General features: G+C 41.2%; 1 protein-coding gene across 1 annotated transcript; it reads right to left on the reverse strand.

Moving 5' to 3' along the window:
* Positions 1 to 741: 741 nt before the first annotated feature.
* LOC148880355 (NADH dehydrogenase [ubiquinone] 1 beta subcomplex subunit 8, mitochondrial-like) lies at positions 742 to 26,578 on the reverse strand. Its single transcript, XM_088962224.1, has 4 exons — positions 26,220 to 26,578; positions 26,011 to 26,097; positions 25,780 to 25,875; positions 742 to 1,115 (listed from the first exon to the last, which is right to left on the reverse strand). The coding sequence occupies exons 1-4, from the start codon at positions 26,355 to 26,357 to the stop codon at positions 1,059 to 1,061; spliced, it is 378 nt and encodes a 125-aa protein (XP_088818350.1). The 5' UTR covers positions 26,358 to 26,578; the 3' UTR covers positions 742 to 1,058.
* Between the last annotated feature and the right edge of the window lie 1,312 nt (positions 26,579 to 27,890).

Genomic DNA, 27,890 nt, shown 5'->3' on the forward strand with positions numbered 1-27,890 from the left:
AAAAATTTAACAATCCCAAATCCTTGTTTCTTCTATTCAATAAAGTTGGTGTCACCAGAATGGCCACCAAAACGTGACCCCAACTTTCTTGAATAGAAGAGGCAAGGATTTGGAATTACTAATTTTTTGTCAACATTTGAATGATTGATAAAGAAAATTAGATGACCCTTGGAGGGCATTTGTCTTTTTTAAATGTCATTTAACAGTTGATTAACAACTGGTTAACTGCAGGTACTAAATTGATACGTTTTAAAAGTTCGGGTGCTGAATTGTCTAAAGTTCAGGGACCAAAATAACACTAAGCCCAAATTACTGCATAAGGAGATATTTTCAATGTGCAACTGGAAGCCCATGCTATCAGAGCATGTGTAGTGTTTTTGCCTGTAAGAGATCCCGTTGCATCTCCGTTAATTGACAAATTAAATTCATTATAGGCCAGAGCTATAAAAGCCAAATACTTCCCGGATCAAAAACCATAGTTATGTACTGCTCACATCGGGCCCGGAAATTTGAGAGCCGAACTGAGCGGCAGGGCCCAACATATCATATGCCCAGCCCAGCCTTACAAAACCAAATACTACGTTTAATATTTAGTAATTTAAAGTCATAGGCCCAACAGCCCAGCTCGCTTATATTTTAGGCCCGTGGTGGTCTGGGCCTGGCCAGGCCTAGGGTTATATAGTCTTTACCATAGGTGCAAAGCCCGGCCCCGATACCCTTAAATTACGCTACCCAGCCAGCTGGATGAGAAATCTTTTTTTTTAACTCGTTCAGTTCAGCAAGCGGTACAATAGCTGTAATGATGTTTCCTATGGCATGTTCATAAAGTGTTTTACATTTTTTTTTTGTGCCGACAAGGATATAAAAATTTATTCCTACGCCCCAATAATGTGTTTCGTCAATGACTAAAAATCGAACATATCGAATTCAGCAACAAATGCATTATTTTCATTTGCTCCCTGTGCTCCGTATTGTTGAAACAAAGAAACAAGAAGGGGGAGTACATGAGGGGCCCTGAATCCCTGATGATCTAGACAAAACTTTGGAGATTCATCTGTCTATGGTTCTCCTCCGAGCTCCACTCGCAGGTTGTCATATGGATAAACTTTTGGCGTCTGACCAGAAGATAGAAGAACCATCACCAAAAGCAGAATTAGAAAGTGTTAAGCGTAACAACTTGCATTTTAAACCGTTGCAAACACACCAAGAAATAGGAAGAAATATTCACAAAGAGATCGGATTAGCTGAATGTGATGGCTGTGGCAAGCTATAGAACCAACACATTCAGCTAATCCAAATTCAACAAAGAGAGCAAAAGAAGCATCTACATAAGATGGTAGACTTCATGATCATACAACCAGCACCAATCAGAAGGGTGGGGTGGGGTGGGGTGGGGGGGAAGGAATAGAGAGAGAGTGAGTCTACCCTTCTGAATGTGATGGCTGTGTGGCAGGCTATAGAACCAACGCATTCAGCTAATCCAAATTCAACAAAGAGAGCAAAAGAAGCATCTACATAAGATGGTAAGACTTCATGATCATACAACCAGCACCAATCAGAAAGGTACTTGGGGGGGAATAGAGAGAGAGAGAGAGAGAGAGATGTCTCCAAGACTCCATGGGGAGAAATGCCAAAATATTCATCCCAAAAGGGCAGTCAAGTGCACGAGGATCCCCAATGTGGGGGATGCGGAGAGAGATGTTTTCAAGGCTCCTAAATTTTATCTGAAAAAAAAAAGCCAAAATATTCATCCCAAAGGGCAGTCCGGACAAGACTCCCGCCAATGTGGATGTCTGGGTGGGGAGGGACAGATGTACATAGCCAATGCAAAGAGGCTGTTTCCAAGATTTGAAGAACCCTGGTCATCCAGTTCGCACTGGAGCAACCCAAGCATTGCACCAAGGCCCACCCTCATTTCATTCCAAAAGCATTTAAAAATGATCAAGTTTTGTCAGATTCTTGAACCCAACTTAGGTCCAGTACAGAAATCACATGACTGGATACTATGCCTTGGGATCTCTTAAAAGAAGCCGAGCATACCCATTACTTGGCTGCATTATGTTAAATTGTGAACGTCAACTTGAACGATTTCTATTAATCACCAACATAAAAAGATAAAAATACCAAAGCTGAAAGCCCCCCACCCCAACCTCAAGAAGGAACAAAGGGGAAGAGAGAAGGGCAAAAAGAACATCTTACATCCAACAGAGGCTAACCATGTTAAGAGTGCAACAAGGATAGCAAAATATCTGGAGGGACTGCTTACCATAAACTAGATAGTCCCAGGTCATCTCAACCAAAGAGTTGGCAAACCTTCGGATCCATCTGAACAGATCTTCACTCTAATAAAGTAATATAGGGACCACGGTTCAGGTGATTCCTAAAATACCGATCTAAACTTGGAGTTTTGAAAATTAAACTAAAGCACTTCTCTGTAACTCAGATGTCCTCAGAAACTAAAAAAAAAAAAAAAAAGATTACTGAGAAAGGATTTCCACTAAGACTAGATTTAAAAGATGAACCCAAGTAACTTCATACTTTGAAGGTGTAGGAGAAACAAGGCATGACAAGTGCTTCCATGGTATCTTTGTAAATGAAGATAGAACATTGTGATTTTTCTTCCCAAAGAAGGGGAAAGGAAAAGAAAAGAAAGGAAGAACTTTACTGCTTGGAATAAGCTGACTATCAACATTCATGTAATCTCTGTTATAGTTTGTGTATTTGCTGTTCGGAGAGGTCGCGCTTCTAAGGGGATTTTCTTGTAACTAATCATTATTTTAATGGAAATGATTTTATTTATCAAAAAAAAAAAGATGGGACTTTATCAGCTGAACTGTGAAACCTAACAATTGGGATGACAAAGAGTAGGTGTATTCATCACACTAGTAGAGTCATAATTGTTATTTTTATTAAGGTAATTTAACGGCATAACAATGTATGCATTATGGAGATTCCAGAGCTACCCCACTTCATCAAAAGCTTCAGCATGCCTATGATTTTTTTTCCCTTTTTTTGGGGTAATTCAGTTTGCCTATGAGTTAGATGTACAGAAACTTATATGGAATGATTAAGAAAGCAACATCTTCAATCTAAGGCTATAAGACCAGCATGAGGGCAGCATAAAGAACATGCTTTACATTCAAAGAATCGATGATTCAGTATACATCTTTACATGGGTCCAACGTGAAAGATTAACTAGGAAAATAATCACTTCTATAGGTTACCAAAGTTGTATAAATTTTAGCAGTACATATTTGGAAGATAAAATCAATTCTTAGGAATGATATACTTTTTTTAAAAGGAAACTAGTAACTATATTGGTGTCATCAAAAGGATGACAAGTATGCTCCTGTACAACTAGGTTTCCCTTTTGTTTGAAGACCAATGGCAGCTACCAGGTGAGGCTCTCCTGTTTCATAGCAGGTGAGGCTCTCCTGTCTGGCCAAGAACCCCTCCCTCCCTCCAGTCAAAAAGGGGGAAATTCATGTCCAGATGTACAAGGCCTTATGAATAATATCAAATTATCAATAAATTACTGGAATAACAATATCATACAATATAAGAAAAAGCAGTAATATCAACATTATTACTTTTCTGATAAGTATCAATATTATTACAATTCTCAATTTTTCTATGTAGGAAAAGTAGTCAACCGTATATTTTTATACTTCATTATCAACCAATAGATATTGGTGCATTCACCAATTATAATGATAATTGAAACCTCAGTCACAATCAAAGGGCAAGGAGTCAGGCTTTCAAGCCCATATTCAAAAGAGACAGAAACTGATTGAAAGAAAGAGAGTGATGGTAAGAATGGAAGCAACAATGGGGAGACCTAGTGAGAGCTTAGAGGACTTGGAGTGGAGGGTGGAAGATAGTGTCTTATTGGAATCCTTTGGAAAAAAAAATTAAGGCCCAAGAAGTGAGAAATGCAATCTTTTCCATGGATCGATCTAAAGCTCTTGGGCCTGATGGTTTTTCGATGACCTTCTATCAAGATTGTTGGGAGATAATTAGAGAGGATTTGTTGGAGGTTTTTGAAAATGCAACTTTTATTGCCTTGGTTCCTAAGAAGAAGGACGTTCCCCAACCAAAGGATTTCAAACCTATAAGTTGGTGGGAAGCATGTATAAGATCATCTCTAAGGTCCTAGCGCTAAGATTAAAAAAGATCCTCCCGTCTCTAATCTCACCGTATCGAGGGGCCTTTGTAGAAGGAAGACAAATTGTAGAGGGTTTGGGGAGATATGGTGCAGTTGGGTAAAGGGATGCATTTCTTCATGCCATTTCTCAATATTGGTGAATGGTGTAGCTAGGGGTTTCTTTCCTGCAAAGAGGGGTATTAGGCAAAGAGATCCATTATCCCAATTCCTCTTTACCCTAGTAGTTGATGTGTTGAGTAACATGATTTCGAGGGCTGATGCTAACAATTTGATAAGAGGTTGGAGGATTGGTAAGGAGGAGGTGGTGGTCACACGCCTTCAATTTGCAGATGACATCATCATGATTTGTGATGAGGAGGAGGGGGAATTACAGAACTTAAAGAGTCTATTGCTTCAATTTGAAAGGAAGTCCAATCTTAAAGTGAACTGGGGAAAAAGTTGTGGCAGGGCTCAATTTAGGGGGAGAGGAGGTGGATTCCCTAGCTAGGATTTTGGGGTGTGAAGTGGGGGGCTGGCCTTTACAATATTTGGGGCTACCATTGGGGGGGAACCCAATGGTTGAGAGTTTTTGGTATCCTAATTGAAAGATTATCCAAGAGGTTAGCAAATTGGAAGAGGAATTACATCTCTTTAGGGGGTAGGATAACCTTAATCAAATCAATCTTGGCCAGCCTGCCAGTTTATTTCCTGTCTACCTTTAGAGTACCAATGAAAGTAGCTAACCAGTTAGAGATGATAATGAGGGATTTCTTGTGGGAACTAGGGGATACTAAGAAGGATCACTTAGTGAAGTGGGAGGTGGTTTCTAGGAGTAGGGATGATGGAGGCCTTGGGTTAGGAAATATAAGATTAAGAAACACAGCTTTGTTAGGGAAATGGATGTGGAGACTCTTAATGGAACAGACAAACTTTGGTCTAGAGTGATTGTTAGTATTCATGGATTGGCAGATAACGACTAGGATGCAAGACTCGACCTTGGGGCTTCTTAGTGTTCTTCTTGGAAAGCTATTCAAGGTATTTTGCCTCTTTTGCTTCCTTATTTCAAATATGATGTCTATGCTGGAAATAAAGTCTTGTTTTGGGAAGATGTTTGGGTTGGTGAAAACTCCCTTAGAGATAGATTTCCTTCTATTTACTCCTTGTCTGAAAACAAAAGAAAAGTGATCTCTTCAGTGTTTGTTGATAACCCCTAGGATTTGGCCTTGAGAAGAGGTCCAAGGGATTCTGAAATGGGGATGGTTGATGATTTGATCACTCGGTTAGGGGAAGTCTTTCTTGATTAATCTTGTAGAGATAGCAGAATTTGGAAACCTTCCCCTTCTGGTTTTTTCAATTGCTCTTCTTTCTATAACATTTTGCTTCAAACCTCTAACCTTGTAGGGAACTTTCCTTCAAAGGAGGCATGGGGTAGCACCGTACCCCCAAAAATTCAGGCCTTTTGCTAGCAAGTGGCACTCCAAAAAATCAACACCTTGGATTTATTGCAGAAAAAGAGGCCAAATATGTGCCTCTCCCCCCATGTTTGTTGCCTCTGTTTGGGTTCTGGTGAGACAATTTCACATTTGCTAACCTCATGTCCCTTTGTGTTCTTTATTTGGTCTTGGTTCTCTTCTCTCTTTAGCTGTAGGTGGACTCCCTCCCGAGCGTGGTGAACCTCTTTGATCCAGCTTTTTACAGGCAACCAACGGTTCGTGGAAAGGTTATGTGGAGAGCCACTAGAGTTGCTATATTGTGGCCAGTGTGGGAGGAAAGAAACAATAGGATCTTCGAAGGCAATTGTAGATCCAAGGAAGAGGTTGTGGAAGGAATAACTACTAAGGTTATCCATTGGTTGAAATCTTGTGATCTTTTTAAGGATTTCTCAGTTGAAGACATTTATAGAAGTTGGGGTATTGTGGCATCTACTACTACTTCCAAAGCCATGATATAGGAAGTTTGGTCCCCACCAGCACAACAAAGGGTGAAACTGAACTTTGATGGAAGCTCTATAGGTAATCCAGGCCCATCTAGTATAGGAGGTGTTTTCAGAGATAATGAAGGCAAGATAATGGCTCTGTTTTCAAGTCCAATAGGAGTTGGAGATTCCTTAAGAGTGGAAATCTTGGCACTACATCAAGGTGCAAAACTGGCCTAACAATTGGGGCTACAGCAGATTGAGATAGAGGGAGATTCCAAGTTGGTAACTGGGTGGATGCAATCAAGGCAGCTGGGAATTTGGCAATATAGACAACTGATAAGGGAAATTCTTAGCATAACAAGGGAGGTGGGTGTTTGGTTCAAGTGGGTAAGGAGATCAGCAAATGGTTTTGCTGACGCCCTAGCAAAACAAGGGACTGTAAGGGAGAGTTTTTTCTGGGTAGTGTTGTAATGTTTGATGTTTATTGGATCAACCTTTTCTAATAAGGGTTGACTTCTGTATTTCAGTTTAATTTTTCTCTAATGAAAGTTATCGCTTCTGATCAAAAAAAAACAATGGGATATTTGAATATGCAGGTGACAGGATTGGACAACGGTAACAACTCATGAAAGAACCAATAAAAAAAACTCATGAATGAGTTCAAAAATGAATTCCATATACAACCTGAACACAGTTGAGACCCCTTTTATATCCAAGATAAAAATGTCAAACATCATGGCAATCTGGGTAATCCCTATTTGAAGTTGTTTCCGTTAATTTTTTTCTCATCTCACTTGATAAAACCACCTTCAATTTGAACCCCTAGATTCTAACGTTACCCCAACCATAGGATTACCTCAAGTATGAGAAAATTCAATCTTTTTGTGGATTCCTTTGGATTGAGAGACATGCCCCTGTTACAAGCCAACTTTACGTGGTCAAACTTCCAGGAGGTACCGATTTGTTGTAAGTTGGACAGATTTCTTGTCTCTTCAGATTGGGAGGAAGTCTTGGGGGGGATGGTAGCAAGAGCCTTACCAAGAACAACCTCAGATCACTGCCCAATTAGACTGTCTCAAGAAAGGGTGAGAGGAGGACCGTGTCCTTTTAGATTTGAGAATATGTGGTTACTTCACCCTGAATTTATTTCAAGGGTGAAACTTTGATGGGAGGAGGATCAAGTGGAGTTTAGGTGGAAGGGTTATAGATTTTATAAGAAGCTGCAAAGGCTGAAAACCAAGATTAAGGATTGGAATAGGGAGGTGTTTGGAAGATTAGAAGAAAGGAAATTTTGGATTGCTCACAGATTAGAACAACTAGATGGTCTTGAAGGGGATAGAAGAATAAGGGTGGAAGAGAGGGCAGAAAGATGGAGGCTTAAGCAAGAATTGGAGGAGATTTTGAGAAAAGAGGAGATTAGTTGGAGGCAAAAATCAAGATGTAGGTGGTTAAAGGAAGGAGACGGAAACACTAGTTTTTTCCATTTGTTGGCCAACAGAACAAAGAGAAAGAATTTCATATCCCAATTGGAGTGGGATGGACAAACTTTAACTAGGGAAGATGACATAGCACAAGCCTTGATGAACCACTTCAAATCTATCTTTGATGTTAGTGGAGGTGTTAGAGAGAGTTTGGGTGACTTTGAGTAGAGGGCCGGCCCCAAGGATCTTTTGGCGGATCTAGAAAAACCTTTTGAGACCCAGGAAATAAAAAGAGCAATTTTCTCGATGGAAAGGTCTAAAGCACCCGGTCCAGACGGTTTCACAATGGCCTTCTATCAAGATTGTTAGGAGATTATTAGTGTTGATCTTTTGGAAGTGTTTGCTGAATTTTTTGAGAGAGGCAAGTTCAACTCTGGAGCCAATGCAACCTTTGTTGCTTTAATCCCCAAGAAGCCAGAAGCGTCCCACCCAAAAGACTATCAACCTATAAGCCTGGTGGGAAGCTTGTATAAAATCATCTCCAAGGTTTTGGCCAAAAGGATTAAGAAAGTCCTCCCTTGCTTGATCTCTCCAAACCAAGGTGCCTTCATTTTCAGAAGACAAATAATAGATCAAATCCTCATTGCAAATGAATGTGTGGAGTATAAGGGCCGGAAAAAAGAGAAAGGCATGGTCTGTAAGCTTGATCTTGAGTAAGCCTATGATTTGGTGGACTGGGAGTTTCTTCTAGAAGTTTTGAGGCGTAGAGGCTTTGGGGTGAGGTGGTGTAAATGGATAAAGGGATGTATCTCCTCCTGTCATTATTCCATCTTGGTTAATGGGGTAGCTAGGGACTTTTTCCCAGCTAAGAGGGGTCTTAGACAAGAGGATCTCCTTTCCCCCTTCCTTTTTCACCCTAGTAGTTGATGTCTTAAGTGTTCTAATTGCTAGGGCTGATTGTAATAATTTGATCAGAGGTTGGAGAATTGGGAGGGACGCAGTGGTGGTTACTCATCTTCAGTTTGCAGACGATATTATTGTTTTTTTGTGGAGGGGAGCAAGAGGAGTTAATCAATTTGAAGAGGTTGGTAAATCAGTTTGAAAAGGCCTCTAATCTCAAAATTAATTGGGGAAAGAGCTGTGTGGTAGGGGTTAATAAATCGCAAGAAGAGGTAGGAATCCTTGCTAGAGTGTTGGGATGTGAAGCTGGTGATTAGCTGTTAGAGTATCTAGGATTACCTTTAGGAGGGAATCCAAAGTCAGAAAGCTTCTGGTACCCAGTTTTGGAAAGATTCTCAAAGAAGCTAGCAGGATGGAAGAGAAATTACATCTCTCTGGGAGGAAGAATTACCCTAATAAAATCAACTTTGGCAAACCTACCAATTTACTTCCTTTCTACCTTCAAGATCCCCACTAGTATGGCTTTTAACTTGGAGAAATTAATGAGGGATTTCTTATGGGAACCAGGGGATACAAAGAAAGATCACTTGGTGAAGTGGGAGGTGGTCTCTAGAAGTAGAGATAGTGGAGGGTTGGGTAAAGGAAACATAAAGCTAAGGAATATAGCCTTGTTGGGAAAGTGGTTATGGAGACTACCTCTGGAACAAGACAACTTGTGGCACAAAGTGATAGTGAGTATACATAAGGTGGCAGAAAACAGGTGGGATATTGGTCTTGACCCTAGGGCATCCCAATCATCTCCTTGTAAAGCTATCCATGGCGTTTACCCTCATTTCTTCCATTTATCAGACTTGATGCTTGTGTAGGGAATAAAGTTCGATTCTGGGAAGACGTCTAGTTTGGGGATGTCTCCCTCAAAGATAGATTCCCGTCCATCTACTCTCTTTTGTTGAATAAAGAAAAAGCCATTTCCTTTGTTTTCTTGGGATTTGGGCCTGAGGAGGGGGTTGAGGGAGTCCGAAATGGGTATGGTTGATGATCCGATTGCCCTTCTTAATACTCTGTTCCTTGATCAGTCTTGCTTGGATAGTAGAATTTGGTCAACCTCTCCTTCTGGGTTTTTCACTAGTGCTTCTTTTTACAATGCTCTTCTCCATTCATCTAACTTGGCAGGAACCTTCCAAACAAAGGAGGTTTGGTGTAACCTTGTACCCCCAAAAATACCAGAAAATCAACACCTTAGATATGCTGCAAAAAAGAAGGCCAAACTATTGCCTTTCACCCCAGTGCGTAGCCTTTGCTTGTCTTGTGGCGAGACCATTACCCACTTATTTATATCCTATCCTTTTGTAGCCTTTGTTTGGAATTGGTTTTCCTCCCTCTTTGGATGCAGGTGGACCCCTCCTTCGGATGTAGTAAGACTCTTTGATCCAAACTTCTTTAGACCTCCAAAGAAGAAGGGGAGAGCAATGTGGAGAGCAACAAGAGCAGCTGTTTTGTGGTCAATCTGGGAAGAAAGAAACAATAGGATCTTCTAGGGTTCTGAAAAATCTAAGGATCAAATCATTGACTGCATATCTACCAAGGTCATTCATTGGCTTAAAGCATCCCCTTTATTTAAAGATTATTCAGTTGATGATTTGTTTAGAGGACGGTACACTGTGGCAAACTCTTCCTCATTGAGGTCTGTGTTAAAGGAGCAATGGATCCCTCCTGCATAGGGATGGCAATTTTCCCCATTTCCCCGATCCCCGTGGGGATCCGCCCCGAATGGGGTGAGGATGGGGATGATTTTCCCCCCGCGGTGATGGGGATGGGGAAATTTTCATCCCCGTTAGCGGGGACGGGGCGGGACCCCGATCCCCGCTCCCGTGGGATCCCCACTAATATATATGTATGCATACGTTATATATGTACACATACATCTATATATTAATATTTTAAAAATATGGTTGAATGTGTTTGAATCTTTTTTAATAAATTGTAAATTTTAATTATTTCGTTTTTATTTTTTTAAATAAAATAAAAACAAAACAAAATGATTAACATTATAAAAAATTACGGGGAATGGGGATCCCCGCGGGGATGGGGATAACCTTGTCCCCGTTAGTGGGGACGGGGATGGGGATTTTGCGGGGACGGGGATGGGGAGAGGCTCCCCATCCCCGCCCCGCCCCATTGCCATTCCTACTCCTGCACATCAATGGGTGAAGCTGAACTTCAATGGGAGTACCTTAGGAAACCCGGGTCCCTCTGGGGTGGGAGGAGTTTTCAGAGACAGGGAGGGCAGATTGGTTGCACTGTATTCAGGTCCGATAGGTAATGGAGACTCTTTGAGAGCAGAGATTATGGCCTTGCAACAAGTCTAAGACCGGCTAACCAATGGGGCTTACACCAGATTGAGGTAGAAGGGGACTCTAAACTATTAATTGGGTGGTTGCAGTCACATAACTTGGGGGCCTGGGTGCATAGACAATTCATGAGGGAAATAAACTGCTTAGCAAGGGAGGTTGGGGCACTGTTCAAGTGGACAAGGAGGTCAGTGAATGGACTAGCTGACACCCTTGCAAAGCAAGGAACTTTCAGGGAAAGCTTGTTTTGGGCTGTTCTGTAATCAGAAAGTACTTTTCTTGGGGTAAACACCCTTGACTGGGTGGTGACAATGTATTCTCTTAATATGCCTAATGAAAGTTACCGTTTCTGATAAAAAAATAAAAAAATACACCAACATCAAAGCCCCTAACCTGCATGCAGCAAACACCAATCCTAATTGAATCTTCAGAGTTCGTGCATGATTTATAAGAACCTAACCTTGTAAAAGCACATACCCAGTACTACACTGGGTTATTTGATGCTTTGAAACTTAACCATTTTACATGATTTGGTTCTAACAAATGTACTCTAGTAATTTGGAATTCTGATTTTTGGGTTGCAATTACAACCATTACAGCTAATGACTTTGTTTATTCCCTTGTGGATGCCGTGCGCCCCTATGTTATTGTGTGTGGCAGCTAGATGACTCCAATGAATCACCTAGGCACTATTTCCCTAAGAACTACCATCCCCTTGTGGATGCTGTGTTCCCCTATGTTTTTGTATGTGGCAGCTAGATGACTCCAATGAATCACCAAGGCACTATTTCCCTAATAACTACTGAAGGAATTTTCAGGGGATACCCGGTGCTGTGGCAACAAATTCAGCTAGACAACCACAATAGCATAAAAGAAAATTATTCGAGTTTGAGGGAATAAATAAAGTATACGTACTCAACAATTTTGTTTACAAATGATCTTGCCACTACATTGATTTTGTTTTCTATGATGAAATCCAGCTTAATTGCCATAATCTAAGCATGAACTGTGGCCATAAATCAGATAGTTTGTAGTTGTTGTTTTTGTTAGATCAGTTTGTACCATCTAAATAGACCTGGCATGGATTTGTATGAAAGGGTGTATCTAAATAGACCTGGCATGGATTTGTATGAAAGGGTGTACACATGTCTGGTGTGCAAGGCTTGACTTGAGAATCCATAATGGATTGGACTTTCAAGCAGTGATGCATGGACTTTCCTGAATGGACAATGTGTTCATATCGGACATGCATCAAATCTGATGCTCTCCTAGTTTATTTTACATAAATGAGCAGTTAATGTACAAGATGAATGCCATTTTAAACATCTTCTTATAAGTATATAATGTCAGAATTCAAAAAATATGAATTATTTTATAATCATACTTTTCCATTGCAAGTCCACATTTCCTTGTTTTTTTTTTTTTGAAGGTAAGGTATAAGTAATAAATTAAATAAGAAAGAAAAGGATAATACAAAAGACAAGGTTCAACAACAAGAGAGCCAAACCCAGAGAGTCCATGACAGGGAAACCAACCAACTCAACTGAAACAATACAGAAGACACACCATTCAACAACAAAGCCCAACAAACCAAAACTAAGACTCCAAAAAAAGGCCTAGGACAGCACCTACTTCTTCCTGGGCCCACAAAGCAAAGGAACAACCAGAAAACCAAAATAAAACAGCCTCTACACCTTCCTACCCATTCCCCCTCTTCCTCTTCCTCTGATAGTGGAGGAATCTCTTCTAGGAGCTTTTACAAACACATCTTCATAAAACTCAGCTAAATTCTTCACCTTCCTACAACCTGAAAGGGAGTCCAAACTTTCTAGGAGCTTTTCTTGTCCTGGCAAGTCAAACTCTTGGACATGTGTCAGATTCTGAATTGTCCATGCAAAACTACTTTGAAATTAGTTTTTGAGTGATTGAGTCTTAGTCACCACCTTATCAGTGTTTTAAAAGTGAGAAGCACAACTAAGATGCAAGGGGTTCCTAGAGTTACGATGCAAACTGCTACATGCTTGTACAAAGTGAGGTGGACTGGATATGGACATAACCTCTTACATTTAAGAAAAAAAATCAAGAATATGCAAATCAATGTTTTGAAACAAACAAATATTTCAAGTGAGATGCCTTGTACATTCAAGTCCTACAAAAACTGAACTGTTTAAACTCTAAAGACATTAATAACAGAGAGATCAAGATACAATAGCTAAAGATTGCATAGGAAATTGCAATCTCCAGCAATCAGTTACAATTCTGCCCAATTCAATGAAGATCTATTTGCCCCTTGTTTTGCTAGGGTATCCGCCATCCCATTTGCACCCCTTTTAACCCAACCAAACTGAGAGTTGAACTTCCTTGCAAGTGTCCATTTCTCTGAAAATAAACTTGAGCTTCCAAGGTGCTGATGTGATGTTTTGGCCCAAGAGATGACCAATAGAGAGTCTCCTTCAATTTCTAAGTCTGTTGTTCCTATCTGCTCAGCCATCTTTAGACCTTGAAGTAGGGCTAGAGATTCAGCCTGTATTGAGTCACCATAACCTATTGGTCCAGAGTAGAGTGCCACCACCACACCCAGATCATTTCTAAACACACCCCCTATGCCTGCCCTTCCAGGGTTGCCAAGAGAACTCCCATCGAAATTCAGTTTTAGTTTGTTCCATGCTGGTGGCTTCCATTCCATGCTTACAAAAACTTTGAGTGCATCTGCTTGTGCTATTTCAGCCCAATTCCTTAGTATCTCATTCGTGGAGTAGTTTCTAAAAATCTCCATGGTCTTCACCCAATGTGCAGTTCTGATTTTTTATGGCCTCAATAACTTCCTCCATTGTTTTGCTTTTTCTTGAAAATATTCCTAGGTTTCTTTCCTCCCAAATAGTCCATATTGTAGCTGCTCTCACTGCCTTCCATATACATTTTCCCCTTTTCTTCCGTTGATACAGGAAAGAGGGGTTGAATAAATTTACCACATCCTGTAGGGGAGCCCATCTGCATCCAAAGATAGAACAAACAACATTCCAAATACCAGAAGCAAAAAAGCAGGATAATAGCAAGTGGGTTAGAGTTTCACCACATCCCAAACAAAGGACACACACATGAGGAGAGAGGCAAGTGTTTGGCCTCCTTTTCTATAGCACATCACAAGTGTTGACCTTCCGTAGGAACACTTTCCAACAAAAAGCTTGTACTTTTGGAGGGATCAGTTTAGTCCAAATTTCTCTCACTAGGAAGTTCACCCCCATAGGGTTAATATGAGTGAGCAAAGCAAAGAAAGATGCACAGGAAAATAAACCATCAAAAGTTGGGGACCACACTCTACAATCAGCTATAGATTGGTCCAAGTAGACCCTCTCAAGTGTTGAAATCAACAGCACTAGAGACTCACACTCATTTTCCCTCAACCCTCTTCTAAAGCCAAAATCCCAAGAGATCCCTGATTCTGAAAGCACACCAAACCTAGCAACAGGTTTGTTTTTATAGTTTGATAAAGAGTAGAGGTCTAGGAAATTGAACATAAGAGGCACATCCCCAACCCAAAGGTCTTTGCAGAATAAAACTTTGTTGCCACAACCAACATCAAACCTGATAAATTGAAGAAAAGTTGGATATACCTCAAAGATTGCCTTCCAAGGAGAGGATGGAGCTGCATTAGGGGCTAATTTTGCATCCCAGACGTTATCTGCATCACCATGTAAGCTTTTAATGACCCTGTGCCACAACCTTTCTTCCTCACAAGGGAATCTCCATAGCCATTTCCCTAGGAGGGCCTTGTTTCTCTTTATTAGGTTCCCTATACCTAATCCACCTTGGTCCTTAGGGTAACAAACTTGCTCCCATTTCACTAAATGATCTTTCTTTTCTTCACCTAGTTCCCGCAAAAAGTCCCTCATAATCTTCTCCAATTTCCTAGCTATTTTCATCTGGATCTTAAAGGTGGAAAGGAAGTAAGTGGGAAGGTTTGCAAGGGTTGATTTTATCAAGGTGATTCTTCCCCCCCCCCCCCCCGAGAAATATAATTTCTCTTCCAATTGCCAACTTCTTCATGAACCTCTCTACCACCGGTTTCCAGAAGCTTTCAGCTTTCGGATTCCCACCCAAGGGCATTCCTAAGTATTCCAGAGGCCAATTTTTCACTTCACAACCTAGCAGATTTGCCATGGCTTGGATATCCCCCCCCCCCTTCAATGTTGATTCCGGCTACACAACTTTTTCCCCAATTGACTTTCAATTTGGAGGCCTGCTGAAATTCATCCACCAATCTTTTCAGATTCCTTAAATTGGCTTCATCACAGCTTTCACAGAAAATAATTATGTCATCAGCAAATTGCAAATGAGACACCACCACTTCTAATCCACCCATTCTCCAACCTTTAAACTGGTTTTCTTGATCAGCTTTAGTGATTTTTCTACTCAAAACCTCAGCCACAAAGGTGAATAAGAATGGAGATAAGGGGTCACCCTATCTTAGTCCTCTTTTAGCCTGGAAGAAATCCTTTGCTACCCCATTCATCAAAATAGAAAAATGTGTTGAGCTAATACATTCTTTAATCCACATCCTCCATCTTTCACCTAGCCCCATCTTTTCCATTAAATTCAACAGGAAGGACCAATCCACCATATTATAAGCTTTTTCAAGATCCAATTTACAAATCAAACCTTTGTCACCTTGTTTTCTCTTAGCTATCGCACACTCATTTGCCACTAAAATTTGATCCACAATTTGTCTCCCCTCTACAAAGGCTCCTTGGTTCTGAGAGATAATATAGGGCAGTACAGTCTTCAACCTACCAGCCAAGACTTTAGCAATGATTTTATACAAGCTACCCACAAGACTTATCGGTCTGTAATCCTTAGGGGTTTTGACCTCCTTTTTTGGCACTAAAACAACAAAAGTTGCTTTTGCTCCAGGCGATAATTTCCCTTTTTGATGGAACTCCACAAATACATCCATTAATTCATCTTTCAAAATTTCCCAATAGAAAGCCATTGAAAATCCATATGGCCTCTGTGCTTTAGATCTATCCATCGAGAATATTGCTTCATGTATCTCCTCAATAATGAAGGCTCTTTCTAGGAGGTTAACTTCGGATTCTGGCACTCTGTCCCATTGTAAATCTCCCAATTCTACCATGTTTTCATCAAAGGATGCTAGGATTGACTTAAAGTGATCCACAAAGCATCTTTCAATTTCCTCTTTTGCAATTATCATTCTTCCATCCACCTCTATACTAGAAATTTGGTTTTTCCGTCTTCTCCCATTTGCTAGAGAGTGAAAAAAACTGGTATTTCCATCCCCTTCCAGAAGCCATTTGCATCTAGATTTTTGCCTCCAAGAAATCTCTTCTTTTCTTAGAATCTCTTCCAATTGCACTTTTAAGTTCCATCTTTCTATTCTTTCCTCCACCCCACACTCTTTCCTGGTCTCCTTTTGGTCCACTTCCTCTATTTTCTTGGCAAAATCCTCCTTTATGACCTCAATTTTTCCAAATTCCTCTTTGTTCCACTCCTTGACCTTTTCCTTCAATCTTTTCAGTTTCTTAGAGAATCTCTCCACCTTGTTTCTAGCCCTAATCCCATCTTCTGACCACCATTCTTTTACCCTTTGCAAAAAGTTTGGAACTTCTAGACACATGTTTTCAAATCTAAAAGGTGTGGGGCCACCAATAAGATTTTCTTGGTAAAGGCTTAAAGGGCGATGATCAGAAGTCACTCTAGGTAGGGCTTTTAGTGTCAAAGTGCCCCACAGCTCTTCCCAATCAATGGAGTACAGGAATCTATCCAGTTTTGAGCACCTTGAATTTCTTGGAGATTTGACCAGGTGAAAGAGGCTTGTAACAAGGTAGGCTCTTTTAGTTCTAGGGACTCAATCAGGGAATTGAAGTGTTTCATGCTAGATGTTTAAGGGTTGGTTGGGGTTGTTAGTCTCATTTGTATATCTTATTACATTGAAATCCCCACCCAAACACCACAGACCCTCCCATATGCCTCTGACTGTAGCTATCTCTTCCCAGAATGAGTTCCTCTCTCTATATGAATTCGGCCCATACACACTAGTCAAGACCCACTCCCTTCCATCACTCATCCTCTTGGCTTTTATTGATACTGAGTACTGACCTATTAGTTCCTCCTAACAGTTAATTTCCTCATTCTTCCACATTGTAAGGATTCCACCCGAGGCACCCCACAACGGGGCAAAAGACCAACTTAGACCCCTGCAACTTCAGATACTTCTTATCCACCTTCTGTCCAATTCCGAAAGCTTTGTCTCTTGTAACATGACTATAACCGGTCTCTCCTTTCTTATCACATTCCTGATGACTCTCCTTTTCTTTGCACTTCCTAAACCTCTTACATTCCAGCAAAGCACTTTCATTTCACTCTTTTTTCCCTGACCCTAATTCAATCCCAAATCCTATTCTCCTCTTTTCTTCTCCCTTTTCCTATTTACAGTCTTCTCATAGGACATACCACAGGCTAGCCTTTCCACCTCCTTCATTCTTCTCTTTCTTTTTTTATCATCTTTTACCCCCTTTCTAAGATAGACCTTTCCTTTGGCGAACTTCCTTTTGGCTTCTTTTTGTTCCTCTCCTTTTACTTTGGGTATCTCTCTACAGCCTTCTTCTCCCTCATCCAAACGGCAGTCTTCCTTTTCCTTCTCTTGGGTACCTGCAATAACTTCATTTCCCCCCCTCATCCTTTTCCAAAACCATCACATTAAACAATTTCTCTTCATTGTCTTTTCCACCACCCCCTCCTTTTTCTATTGCACATGGGTCATTATCTGCCACCGGTGACGTTTATACAGCTGGAACTGCAAAATCCAAAGGCTGAAGATTACTACAAGGATCAAAACCAAATGATTTTTGACAGAAAAGTGGGGGCGAAGAAAGAACTAGGTTGAGAGGAAGGGGGGAAGAGACTCCCTGATCTTGAATTTGGATTTCACCGATTCCTCCAAAGACAAACCCAGATGGTTCAGGTTCAGGTACAGTGTCCACCTGTGCAGCTGGGGGGAGTTGTTGCTCAAGTGGTTCCGAAGTCAGTTTGCTATGGAAACTCATCTCCACAAAACTGCCACCCTGTCTTTGTTCTTGATTTGTATCTATTTTCTTCTCTCTCTGAGAATCTCCTGTAGGCCTTCCACATTCCGCAGTAAGGTTACCAGCCCCTGATTCCTGTATCTCCAGAATTTCCGTACCAGCATCTTCAGAGAAGAGCAGTTCAGTTCCGAAAGCTTCAGAGTCTAAAAGTTTGCAGGTCTTTGTCGAATTGATGCTACCAATACTTGACAACAGATCACACTCGTCTTCTTCCACATCTCTTAACGCCTCCCAATCTGAGTCATCTTCAGAGTCTCCTTGCGAGACCCTATTGTAGCAAGGGTTTGGCTTCTCAAGCGTCGTGGAGTTTTCTTCAGTCGACGGCCTCCAATGCAGCTTCAACCCAATCGCCGATGTCCTTCCTGCAGCCAGAGGAAGAGGAGGGGAGGGTTTTCTGATCGTCGTTCCTGTTTGGGGACGATTCGAGCTGATAGGCACACTTTGGGACGATGATAGACCACAATCATCGTCCACCATCGACGCAAGGGAGCTTTGTGCATGACTTTTAAATGGGTCATGTGACCCAACTTGAAAGACCTGGCCCAGATTAGACTTTCGGATCGGGTTATGTAGACCCGGGTCCGACTTTTCAATTGATTTTGTAAATTGAGCGCAAGGTGGCCCTTTTTTCGATTGCAGCACCTCAGCATAGGATTTCTTTTGGGCCATTGGAACAACAACCCTCATTCATATTTGATGGAAGCTCCTTAGATAGGCCATCTCTTTTTCGGATTGGGTTGTTGTTCCTCAGCTGATAGCCCTTGTATTCTTGGTCTCCACTGCCTCAGTCCAGGGTGAAATTAAACTTTTCTGGAAGCTCCTTAGATAATCCAGGCCTGTCAGAAGTTGGGGGTGTTATCAGAAATGAGGAAGAGTTTTGGCCCTTTACTTGGGCCTGGTTGGGGTGGGAGACTCCTTAAAGGCAGGAGTCTTGGCTTTATTCCTAGAACTGAGATTGGCAAAACAATGGGGAATGCAACACTTAGAAGTGGAAGGAGACTCCAAACTGGTAATAGGGCGGATGCAATCTAGAAACCTGGGAGATTGGCATCTTAGAGAGCCTCTAAGAGAGATTGTAAACTTAGCAAGAGAGCTTGGGATGCAATTTAAGTAGGTAAGAAGGTCAGTAAATGGAATGGCTGATGCTTTAGCTAAGCAAGGAGTACATTGGGAGGCTTTGTTTTGGGCTTGTTTGTAAGGATTTTATTTAGGGTTTCTCCACCCATCCTATGGGTGGTTTCATTTGTAACCTTTATTTAAAATCATCAATGAAAGTTACCGTTTCCTATCCAAAAAAGGAAATTAAGAAAGCTTCAAAGGAATTGGAGGATACAGTCCTAGGACCATTTCACCATGACATTCTACAAAAGGTGCTGAAGTACAACCAAAGATGAAATATTTAAAGTTTTTAGGAGCTCCCAAAAATAGGGCATTCAAAAGAAGCCTAAATGCTAAATGCATAGTTCCTATTTCCAAAAAGGGGAGCCTTACAACTTACAGTTACAGGCTTCAAACCATCACTCTTATTGGGAAAATTTATTGCTTAGGTCTATTGTTACCCCTCTGAAGGGACCCTAATGGATGGAACATAGATATCGGAAGTGGTGCTAATAGTAAATGAGACCATTGATTCAAGAAGCAAATATTAGTGAACTGGGTGATATGTAAAGTGGACATGGAAAAAGGCAAAAAGCCTTTCTATAAATGGTGGATTTGTTAACTGGAGATTCCCAGCATACATATTCTATACCTTCATTCCTCATAGCATGATATTTTAGAACAGGCCATTTTCTTAGAAGGTTCTCTTAAGAAGAGTTACAGGGGTAATTCATTCATGGCTGTCTATCAGAAAGGAATTCAACGAAGTATCTCATAACTCAATTGTCAGTTTTAGTTACATTGTAAAGATATAGGGCTCATTGTAGTTATATGGATACACAGCTTGGTATCTAATCATACATCTCTTTTTTTTTTAGTAAATTAATCATACATCTCTTTGATGTACATGATCTGAATTGTATGCCAAGACTTTTGCATATACATACTTTACCAATCAAAAAATGCATGCATTACATTCTTCAAGAACACCTTTTCTAACATCACTTTATGGTCGACACTCATGCTTCTTGTTAATCAGAAGTTTAATTATTGCCTTGTAGAGTTCATAATTTCTTCTGTTTTTTCAGGTTTTTGTTCTTTCATTTTTGTGTACCAAACATGTACTAAATCCCTTTTGAAGAAATTCACAAACCACTAAGAGACAAATTCTATCACACCAATACACTCCCACCAACAGTTTGTGGACCCATTCTTTGCTACCACCACATTTATCTATATGCTAAGGACCGGCCCAAACAAATGCAACCACTAGCAACAAGGAGCAGACATTACCAACTCTCAAGAACCCACTACCAAAGTTTCCTGCTTCCTTAAGAATTAAGATAGCACATTTTAGCCCACTTGTTTTCAGTGTCACATCTACAATAAAGGATAAGGTTAATATTTAGGGACATTTTCTTTTTCTATTTACTGAAATACATGTTTGATTGAAACTGCCCATTTATAACACCATTCACAGAAGCGGAAAGCTTCAGTGAATCATGAATATCATGTGACAATTAGACTAAGTTTTTATCCAATCAATACCAAAATAACTTCATTGTCTCAACTCTCAAGCAACAATTTTAAAAACTTTCTTCGGTAACAGAATAGGGTGGCAATAATTTGAATGATAAGATGTTGAAACATTAATAAATTGGCACTCTCTAAGGTGGCAAAAAAAAGGCTACAATAAGCTAAGCTCCAAGTTGTGGATGGGTACATGTTTCTTACATTTTCTACAAGATGGTACAATTGACTCCCAGCACCAAAAAATTAAAAAATAAATAAAATAAGGGAAAAAGAAATCACTTGATGGCTGAATTTTTTGGCTCAATGTCCGAAACTGTGTTTTTTAATGATGGCTTTAACAGTAAGAAATCTCCCTCCCTCCTTTCTCTTCTTCTCGTCTTCTTCTCCTCTTCTCTTCTCTTATCCATTTCGGGAGGGTGAGCTCCTTCGAACCAGCTCATTGCATTATCATTTAGCTTGTGGGATCAGATACCTATCAATTGGTATCAGAGCCGAACTTTCAAATGCCGAGCACGAAATCCATGGCAGCAGACAAACAGATTGACTGGATCGAAGGGGAGGTTTGTCAGACCACCAGTGAGCTGTGAGACATCAAAGAAACACTGTCTGCATTGGTCAATCATTTGAACGAATGTCTACAACATCCAAGGAGGCAAAACCATAAGAAATGAGTAGCAGCACCAAACGAAGGAGCAGTTTTTCCAGTCAAGGCAACCAAAATCGACTTTCCACTTTACTCAGGTGATGACCTCGTACCTTGGATCTATCGAGCCAAACAGTATTTTGAGTTCCATGAGACCCCGGATAACCAATGGGTGCCTGTTGCCTCCATCCACATGAACAGAGAGGCCATCATGTGGTACCTATGGTACTGAAAGACCCATCCCCAGACCAACTGGCTAGATTTCACGGAGGCTCTATATGTGAGATTTGGCCCTTCAGGGTATGAAAATTTTAGTGAATCCCTCTCAAGAGTGAGGAAAACCGAGATAGTGAGGGAACACCAAAATGAGTTTGAGCGAATGGCTACCCGTGTTCATGGTTGGCCAAAGTCAACTCTTGTTGGGTGTTTTATCGGCGGGCTAAGGGATGACATATGAATTGGAGTGAAGGCCATGCAGCCATCAACACTCGTAGCTACAGTCAACCTAGCAAAACATCAGGAAGAAAGGTTGAACAGATAGAGGCTCGACCAGCCCATAGGACCCAGACCGGACCAATACTGAAAACCCCTCCTACCAAACCCAACCAGCACCTTGGACCACTTCTTCCTATGCCCACTACCCCTCCGACTACATCACCAACCAGGAAATCGAGAGCAATGACACTTCCTAACCAGAAACTATCTTGGACTGAAATGCAGGCCCCTTTGCTATAATTGTAATGAAAAATTCGTCCCGGGGCACAAATGCATGGCCCAGCATGTATACCTCCTGCAAGTAGAAGAGGAGGATGAACCGGAGGTCCCTTCAGATGAGCTAGGGGACCAACAAATGGGGGTGGTGCCCAAAGTTAAATATTATGTTATCTCCCTTCTAGCCCTAGTCGGGTATCATACCCCACGAACCATGTGGGTCCAAGGGTGGGTCATGGGCCGAAGAATGGTAGTGTTAATCAATAGTGGGAGTTCTCTGAATTTTATCACCACCAGGTTGACTCGGAGGCTCAGGCTATTGGTCAGACCCATATCCCCTTTCGCTGTTAATGTGGCCAACAAACATCATATAACTTGTGAAGGAAGGTGTAGGGCGGTTGAGCTAAAAATCCAGGGGCATATATTTAAGATGGACCTACATCCCTTAGAGTTTTCGGGGGCGGACATAGTTTTAGACATCCAATGGCTATAGCTTTTGGACCCAGTTATCTGTAATTGGGCCAAGCTTACTATGGACTTCACGCACGAAGGCAGCTAGTGTGTTTTGAAAGGGGCTAGAAGTCTACCCATAACAGCAGACTCCCCACATGTCCTCCAAAACTACCAACATAGTGATACCCCTTTACTCATGAGCATGGGCTCAATGCCCATTGGGCCCACGATAACCACACCACTTGAAAATGTTAACCCTTGTCCACGATAACACAATGATACATCTGATGTTTTCCAAGAGCCCACATCCCTTCCCCCCACCCGAACCCATGACCATTGCATTCCCATACAAACCAAGGCCCCCCCAGCCAATGTTAGACCCTACTGGTATCCCCATTACCAAAGGGTGGAAGTGGAACGAATGGTGAATGAGTTGCTAGATAGAGGATTTATTCAACCCAGTAATAGCTCCTTTTCATCATCGGTTATCTTAGTCAAAAAGGACGGGAATTGGAGGTTTTGTGTGGACTACAAGGCATTGAACCAAATTAACATCAAGGACCACTATCCTATTCCCTTGATTAAAGAACTTTTTGATGAGTTGGGCCAGGCCAGGTACTTCTCTAAACTGGATCTGCGGTTCGGATACCACTAGATCCGAGTCCACCCAAAAGGCATCCACAAAATAGCTTTCAGGACCCCGGATGAACATTTTGAATTCGTGGTGATGCCCTTCGGTTTAACAAATGCCCCATTTACCTTCCAAAGGCTCATTAACGAGATCTTTAAACCGTACCTACGCCAGTTCATACTCGTCTTCTTCAATGGCATACTTGCCTACAACCCGAACTAGGCCACTCACATGGAACACTTACAATGCACATTAAGCCTACTCTGGTTGCACCAGTTGTTTGCTAAACCTTCAAAGTGTGTGTTTGGACATACCCAATTTAATTACCTAGGTCATGTAATAATAGGTGGGAAGGTGTACAAAGACCCAAACAAGATTGCTTGCATAGTAAATTAGGCTTGGCCCACTTCTCAAAAAGCCCTCAGAGGATTTCTAGGGCTAACAGGGTACTACCGTCGGTTTATCCAAGGGTATGGAGTGATGGCCATTCCACTCACTCAGGTGTTAAAGAAACAGGCCTTCGAATGGGATGAACAGGCCAAAGAAGCTTTCAGATTGCTCAAGGAGGCAATGACAACACAACCTACGTTGGCACTACCCGATTTCAGTTTAGAAGTCATGGTTGAAACTAATGCTTCAAGTAAGGGAATAGGGGTAGTTTTGATGCAGCAAGAGCAACCACTAGCCTATTACAGTAAGGCTCTCTCCCCACAAGCCCAGGCCAAGTCGACCTATGACAAAGAACTGATGGCCATCCAAAAGTAGAGGGTGTATTTGTTAGGCAAGAGATTTACTATGAGAACGGACCATAAAAGCATAAAACATTTGTTGGAGCAACGGGTTCTAGGTCCAGAATAGCAGAAATGAGCCTACAAATTATTAGGCTACGATTTCATAATTGAGTACAAACATGGGCCTTCCAATGCAGTAGTGGATGCCCTTTCTAGGGCGGATGAACTCCACTTGTTGGGCATGTCTCAACCCATCTACCCCTTACTTGACCAATTACGACAAGAAGCCAGTGAAGACCCCATCCTCACCTAGCTACGGGCCCAATGTCTCAGCAGCCCAATGTTGTCATCAGAGTATCTAGTGAGGGATGGCTTTCTCTTCTATAAGGGCCTCTTTGTTGTACCTGAGAATTCTAAGCATCAACAGGAGTTACTGCCAACTGTTTCACGACTCAGCTATTGGGGGACATTCAGGGGTGCTTCGTACCTATAAGCGGCTAGCAGCCCATTACCATTAGAAGGGCATGAAGCACATGGTGCAAGAGTATGTAGCTAAGTGCACCACTTGCTAACAGCAAAAGTACAGCACTTAGTCCCTTGTAGGGCTGTTGTAGCCCTTGCCCATACTGGAAGGATCTGGGAGGAGATCACTATGGAACTAGGCTCCCCAAATCCAATGGGAAGTCTGTGGTACTAGTGGTGGTGGACCGACTAAGTAAGTGTGCACATTTCATTGCTCTCTCTCACCCGTATTTGGCTGCTACCGTGGCCCGTGCTTACAGACCTATTTGAGATGTTTCGTGGGGGAGAAACCGAAACACTGGGACTAGTGGCTTCCATGGATCGAATACTGGTATAATGCCACATACCATGTTTCAACAGGGACCACATCCTTCAATATTATATGGTTGTGTTCCTCTAGCCATCTTACCCTATGAACAAGGCACATCGGCAGTAGAAGAGGTCAAAGTTCAATTAACCACTCGCGACAGCATACTGAAGGCCCTCAAATTTCACCTACAACAGGCCCAACAGCATATGAAGCTGGCCTATGATCAAAAGCATAAGGAGTTAGAATTTTCTGAAGACAACTTTGAAGCTCCAGCCTTATAGACAGTCATCAATGGCCCATCGAGCATCACAGAAGTTGGCCCCATGTTACTTTGGGCCCTTCCAGGTGCTTGAATGCATTGGAGTTGTTGCTTATCGTTCGGACCTTCCTACTGGCTCTAAACTACATCTTATCTTCCATGTTAGCATCTTAAAACCATGTCTAGCCACTACCAACATTGTAAGCCCAACTCTTCCTCCCTTCACAGAGGCCGGAGACGTGGTGTTTGAGCCCCAAAGAATCACTGATTTTAGATGGGTGAAGTGTGGAAAGAGAACCCAAAAGCAAGCATTGGTTGTATGGAAAAACCTCCCTCATGAAGATGCCACATGGGAGGACTTCGAACAGCTGCAGAAACAGTTCCCTATTATTGACCTTAAGGACAAGGTCCTTCTCGATGGAGAGGGGAATGATAGAGGCAGCCTGATGAACCAATCAACCCACACAGCCCAGGCCCATCATGCGTGAGACCCAGCTCCAAGGAATCCCTCATATCAATCATTCAAGACCCCCTCTGAAGTTAGTTTACACATGCCATCCACGTCAGGAGAGCTGAGCGTGAATCTGTTAGCAGTCACTATCTACCAGCTACGTGAAGTATAAGTATCTTGTAATAAACATGAAGAGGATATGAATGAGAATTCCTATTTCCTCTCTCTCTCTCTCTCTCTCTCTCTCTCTCTCTTTTCTCTTTCCCTTCTCTTCTTCTCTTCTTCTTCTCCTCTTCTCTTCTCTTGTCCATTTCAGGAGGGTGAGCTCCATCGAACCAGCTAGTTGCATTATCATTCAGCTTGTGGGATCAGGTACCTACCAGAACTCAAATAATAATAAAGCTAATTTTATTCCTTCTACATATATACATATACAAACTTTTCACGTTCAGATCAGTGATGGAGATACAGTCCCATAGTTTATAAAGAATAAGTAAATGGCTGTAGCTGGCAACTTCTATTCAAACCTATATATCCAAACAGAAGTACAAAACACATATATTAGCAGATTCAAGTACAAAGCGGGGATTTTCAACTTACAAATGGTATCTTGGAGGCTTTGTCATTCCAGACGACTAATAGACCAAGGGACGCGAAGAACCCCAACCCTCCACACAACCAAGCCAATGCTTCATACTGAAAATATAACTAATAGTCAACAGTTCAATCGAAAAACAACTAAATCTATTCAATTCCCCAACTTTTTTCAAAATTAGAAAAAAAAAAAAAAAAGACAATAACAATTGGAAACGAGTTTCAAAAAGGGATTACCTTTCCAACAGTATCTGCAATCCGATCCAAACAGGGTTCAGGAAATGGGGTCCCGTTGTCCCAAAGCAGCTCATCGTTTACGGGGAGCTGAGAACCAAAGAAAAGGAAATGGAGCGTGGTTTCAGGAATTGTTGTCAATCAAATGGAAATAGTTCTAATATTCTTTTCTATATAGCTTTAGGGTTTAATTAACAAATTTTTTCAGTTACCGGTATGTCGGGGATAATATGTTTGCCGACGGGGAGGCCCATGCCAGAGCGAAGGCGAAGAGAGGAAGCGACGGATCGACCAATTACGCCGTTGCCGCCCATGATTCGAGACGCTACACTGCTTAATCTCCCTGCCATCTTCGATCACTATACGAGCTGCTTCTCCTTCAAAAGCGAACTCAAAGACCTATTTCGTTTAGCATTTGGTTGTCGTTGTGTTATGGTTCCCTTGAGTCTTTGAGGGTGATGGAGTGCTGACCCGCTGGGTGGGCCGATAGGGTATACGGAGAATTAGGGATCATGATCTTGGAATCATTGGGCTAAATGGGCTTAACATGACAATTGGGCAGCTATTTCATAAGACTGTCCTATAAATAGACATCCAAATAGACGGCCCATAATGAACTGTTCATATTATCAGGCATAATCAAACCCGTAATTAATTATAGGGAAGATGTCACTTTAGTATCATGAACTTTGGGGTAGTATCAAGTTAGTATCTGAACTTTCAAAGCAGCACTACATTGTCTAAACTCTTAAAAAGTGTCAAGTTGGTCTCTGTCATTAACCGACTATCAATTATCTATTGAAAATGTCAAAACTATCCTTCAAAAGAAGACACTATTCGTTGCCTTCTACTTGAGACTGAACCTGTTGAGGTGTTTGAAATTTTAGTCTAATGAAGTCATTGTCTTCTACCTTTAGATCAGAAACATATTCTTGTCTAGTTATTTCTTTTCTTTCAGTTATCGTTTCCTTCTATCATATTTCATGTTTTTTTTTCCTTTTTTCTATGAAGATAACTAGTTCAGTCTCAAGGTAGAAGATAATGAATAGTGTCTTCTTTTCAAGGATAGTTTTGACATTTTTAACAAATAACTGATGGTTGGTTAGTGGCAGGGACCAATTTGACACATTTTGAAAGTTTAGGTACTATAGTGAAACGTTTGAAAGTACGGGTACTAACTTGACACTATTCCCAAAGTTTAAGGTACTAAAGTGGAATTTTCTCTTAATTATATACAAGTTAAACCGGTATTCATACAAATAAAAGATTAATGTATGACTTAAAAGACCAAATGCTTTACTGGTGATCCAATGACCTTTTTGCTTCCCAATGATCTAGTGACCTTTTTGCTTCCCCATTAACTTAATGGTTTTTATGGTTTGAATGGGCTAACAACATCTGGTTCACCAATAAAACTATGACTATGACCCAATGAGTATTCAGGTTTAATGTTAGATCCAAGTCTTACAATATTGAGTCATCGACATGATCATGGATCGATTAAAGTGTTTGATCGTGATTCAAACAAGGCTAAGGCAAGTATTGGCATTATATAGTAGGGTTGACTATGATACCAGAAAGACATGATATTCAAAAAAAAAAAACTTATGACTAATAAACCGGTTTCATAAAATGTGTTAATCAATTAGGTGATTTTTATCAAAATTCACTGGTAGGTTTTGATTGATCAAAGTACCATGCCCTAGTACCGTAGATCTTTTTTATAGGTTGTGTTTGTTTTTGGTGTAAATGCGAATCAACGTAAAACTCTGTCGTTAACTCTCATTTGCACATGTTTGTTTTCAGTGTAAACAATAAATACGGACTGGTCTAAAACTTCACATCCAATCCATATTTTCACATGTTTGTTTTCGGTGTAAGGT

The sequence above is a fragment of the Nelumbo lutea genome, chromosome 1, assembly GCF_056320005.1.
Source record: "Nelumbo lutea isolate HS-2025 chromosome 1, American lotus-T2T, whole genome shotgun sequence".
Taxonomy (NCBI): Eukaryota; Viridiplantae; Streptophyta; class Magnoliopsida; order Proteales; family Nelumbonaceae; genus Nelumbo; species Nelumbo lutea.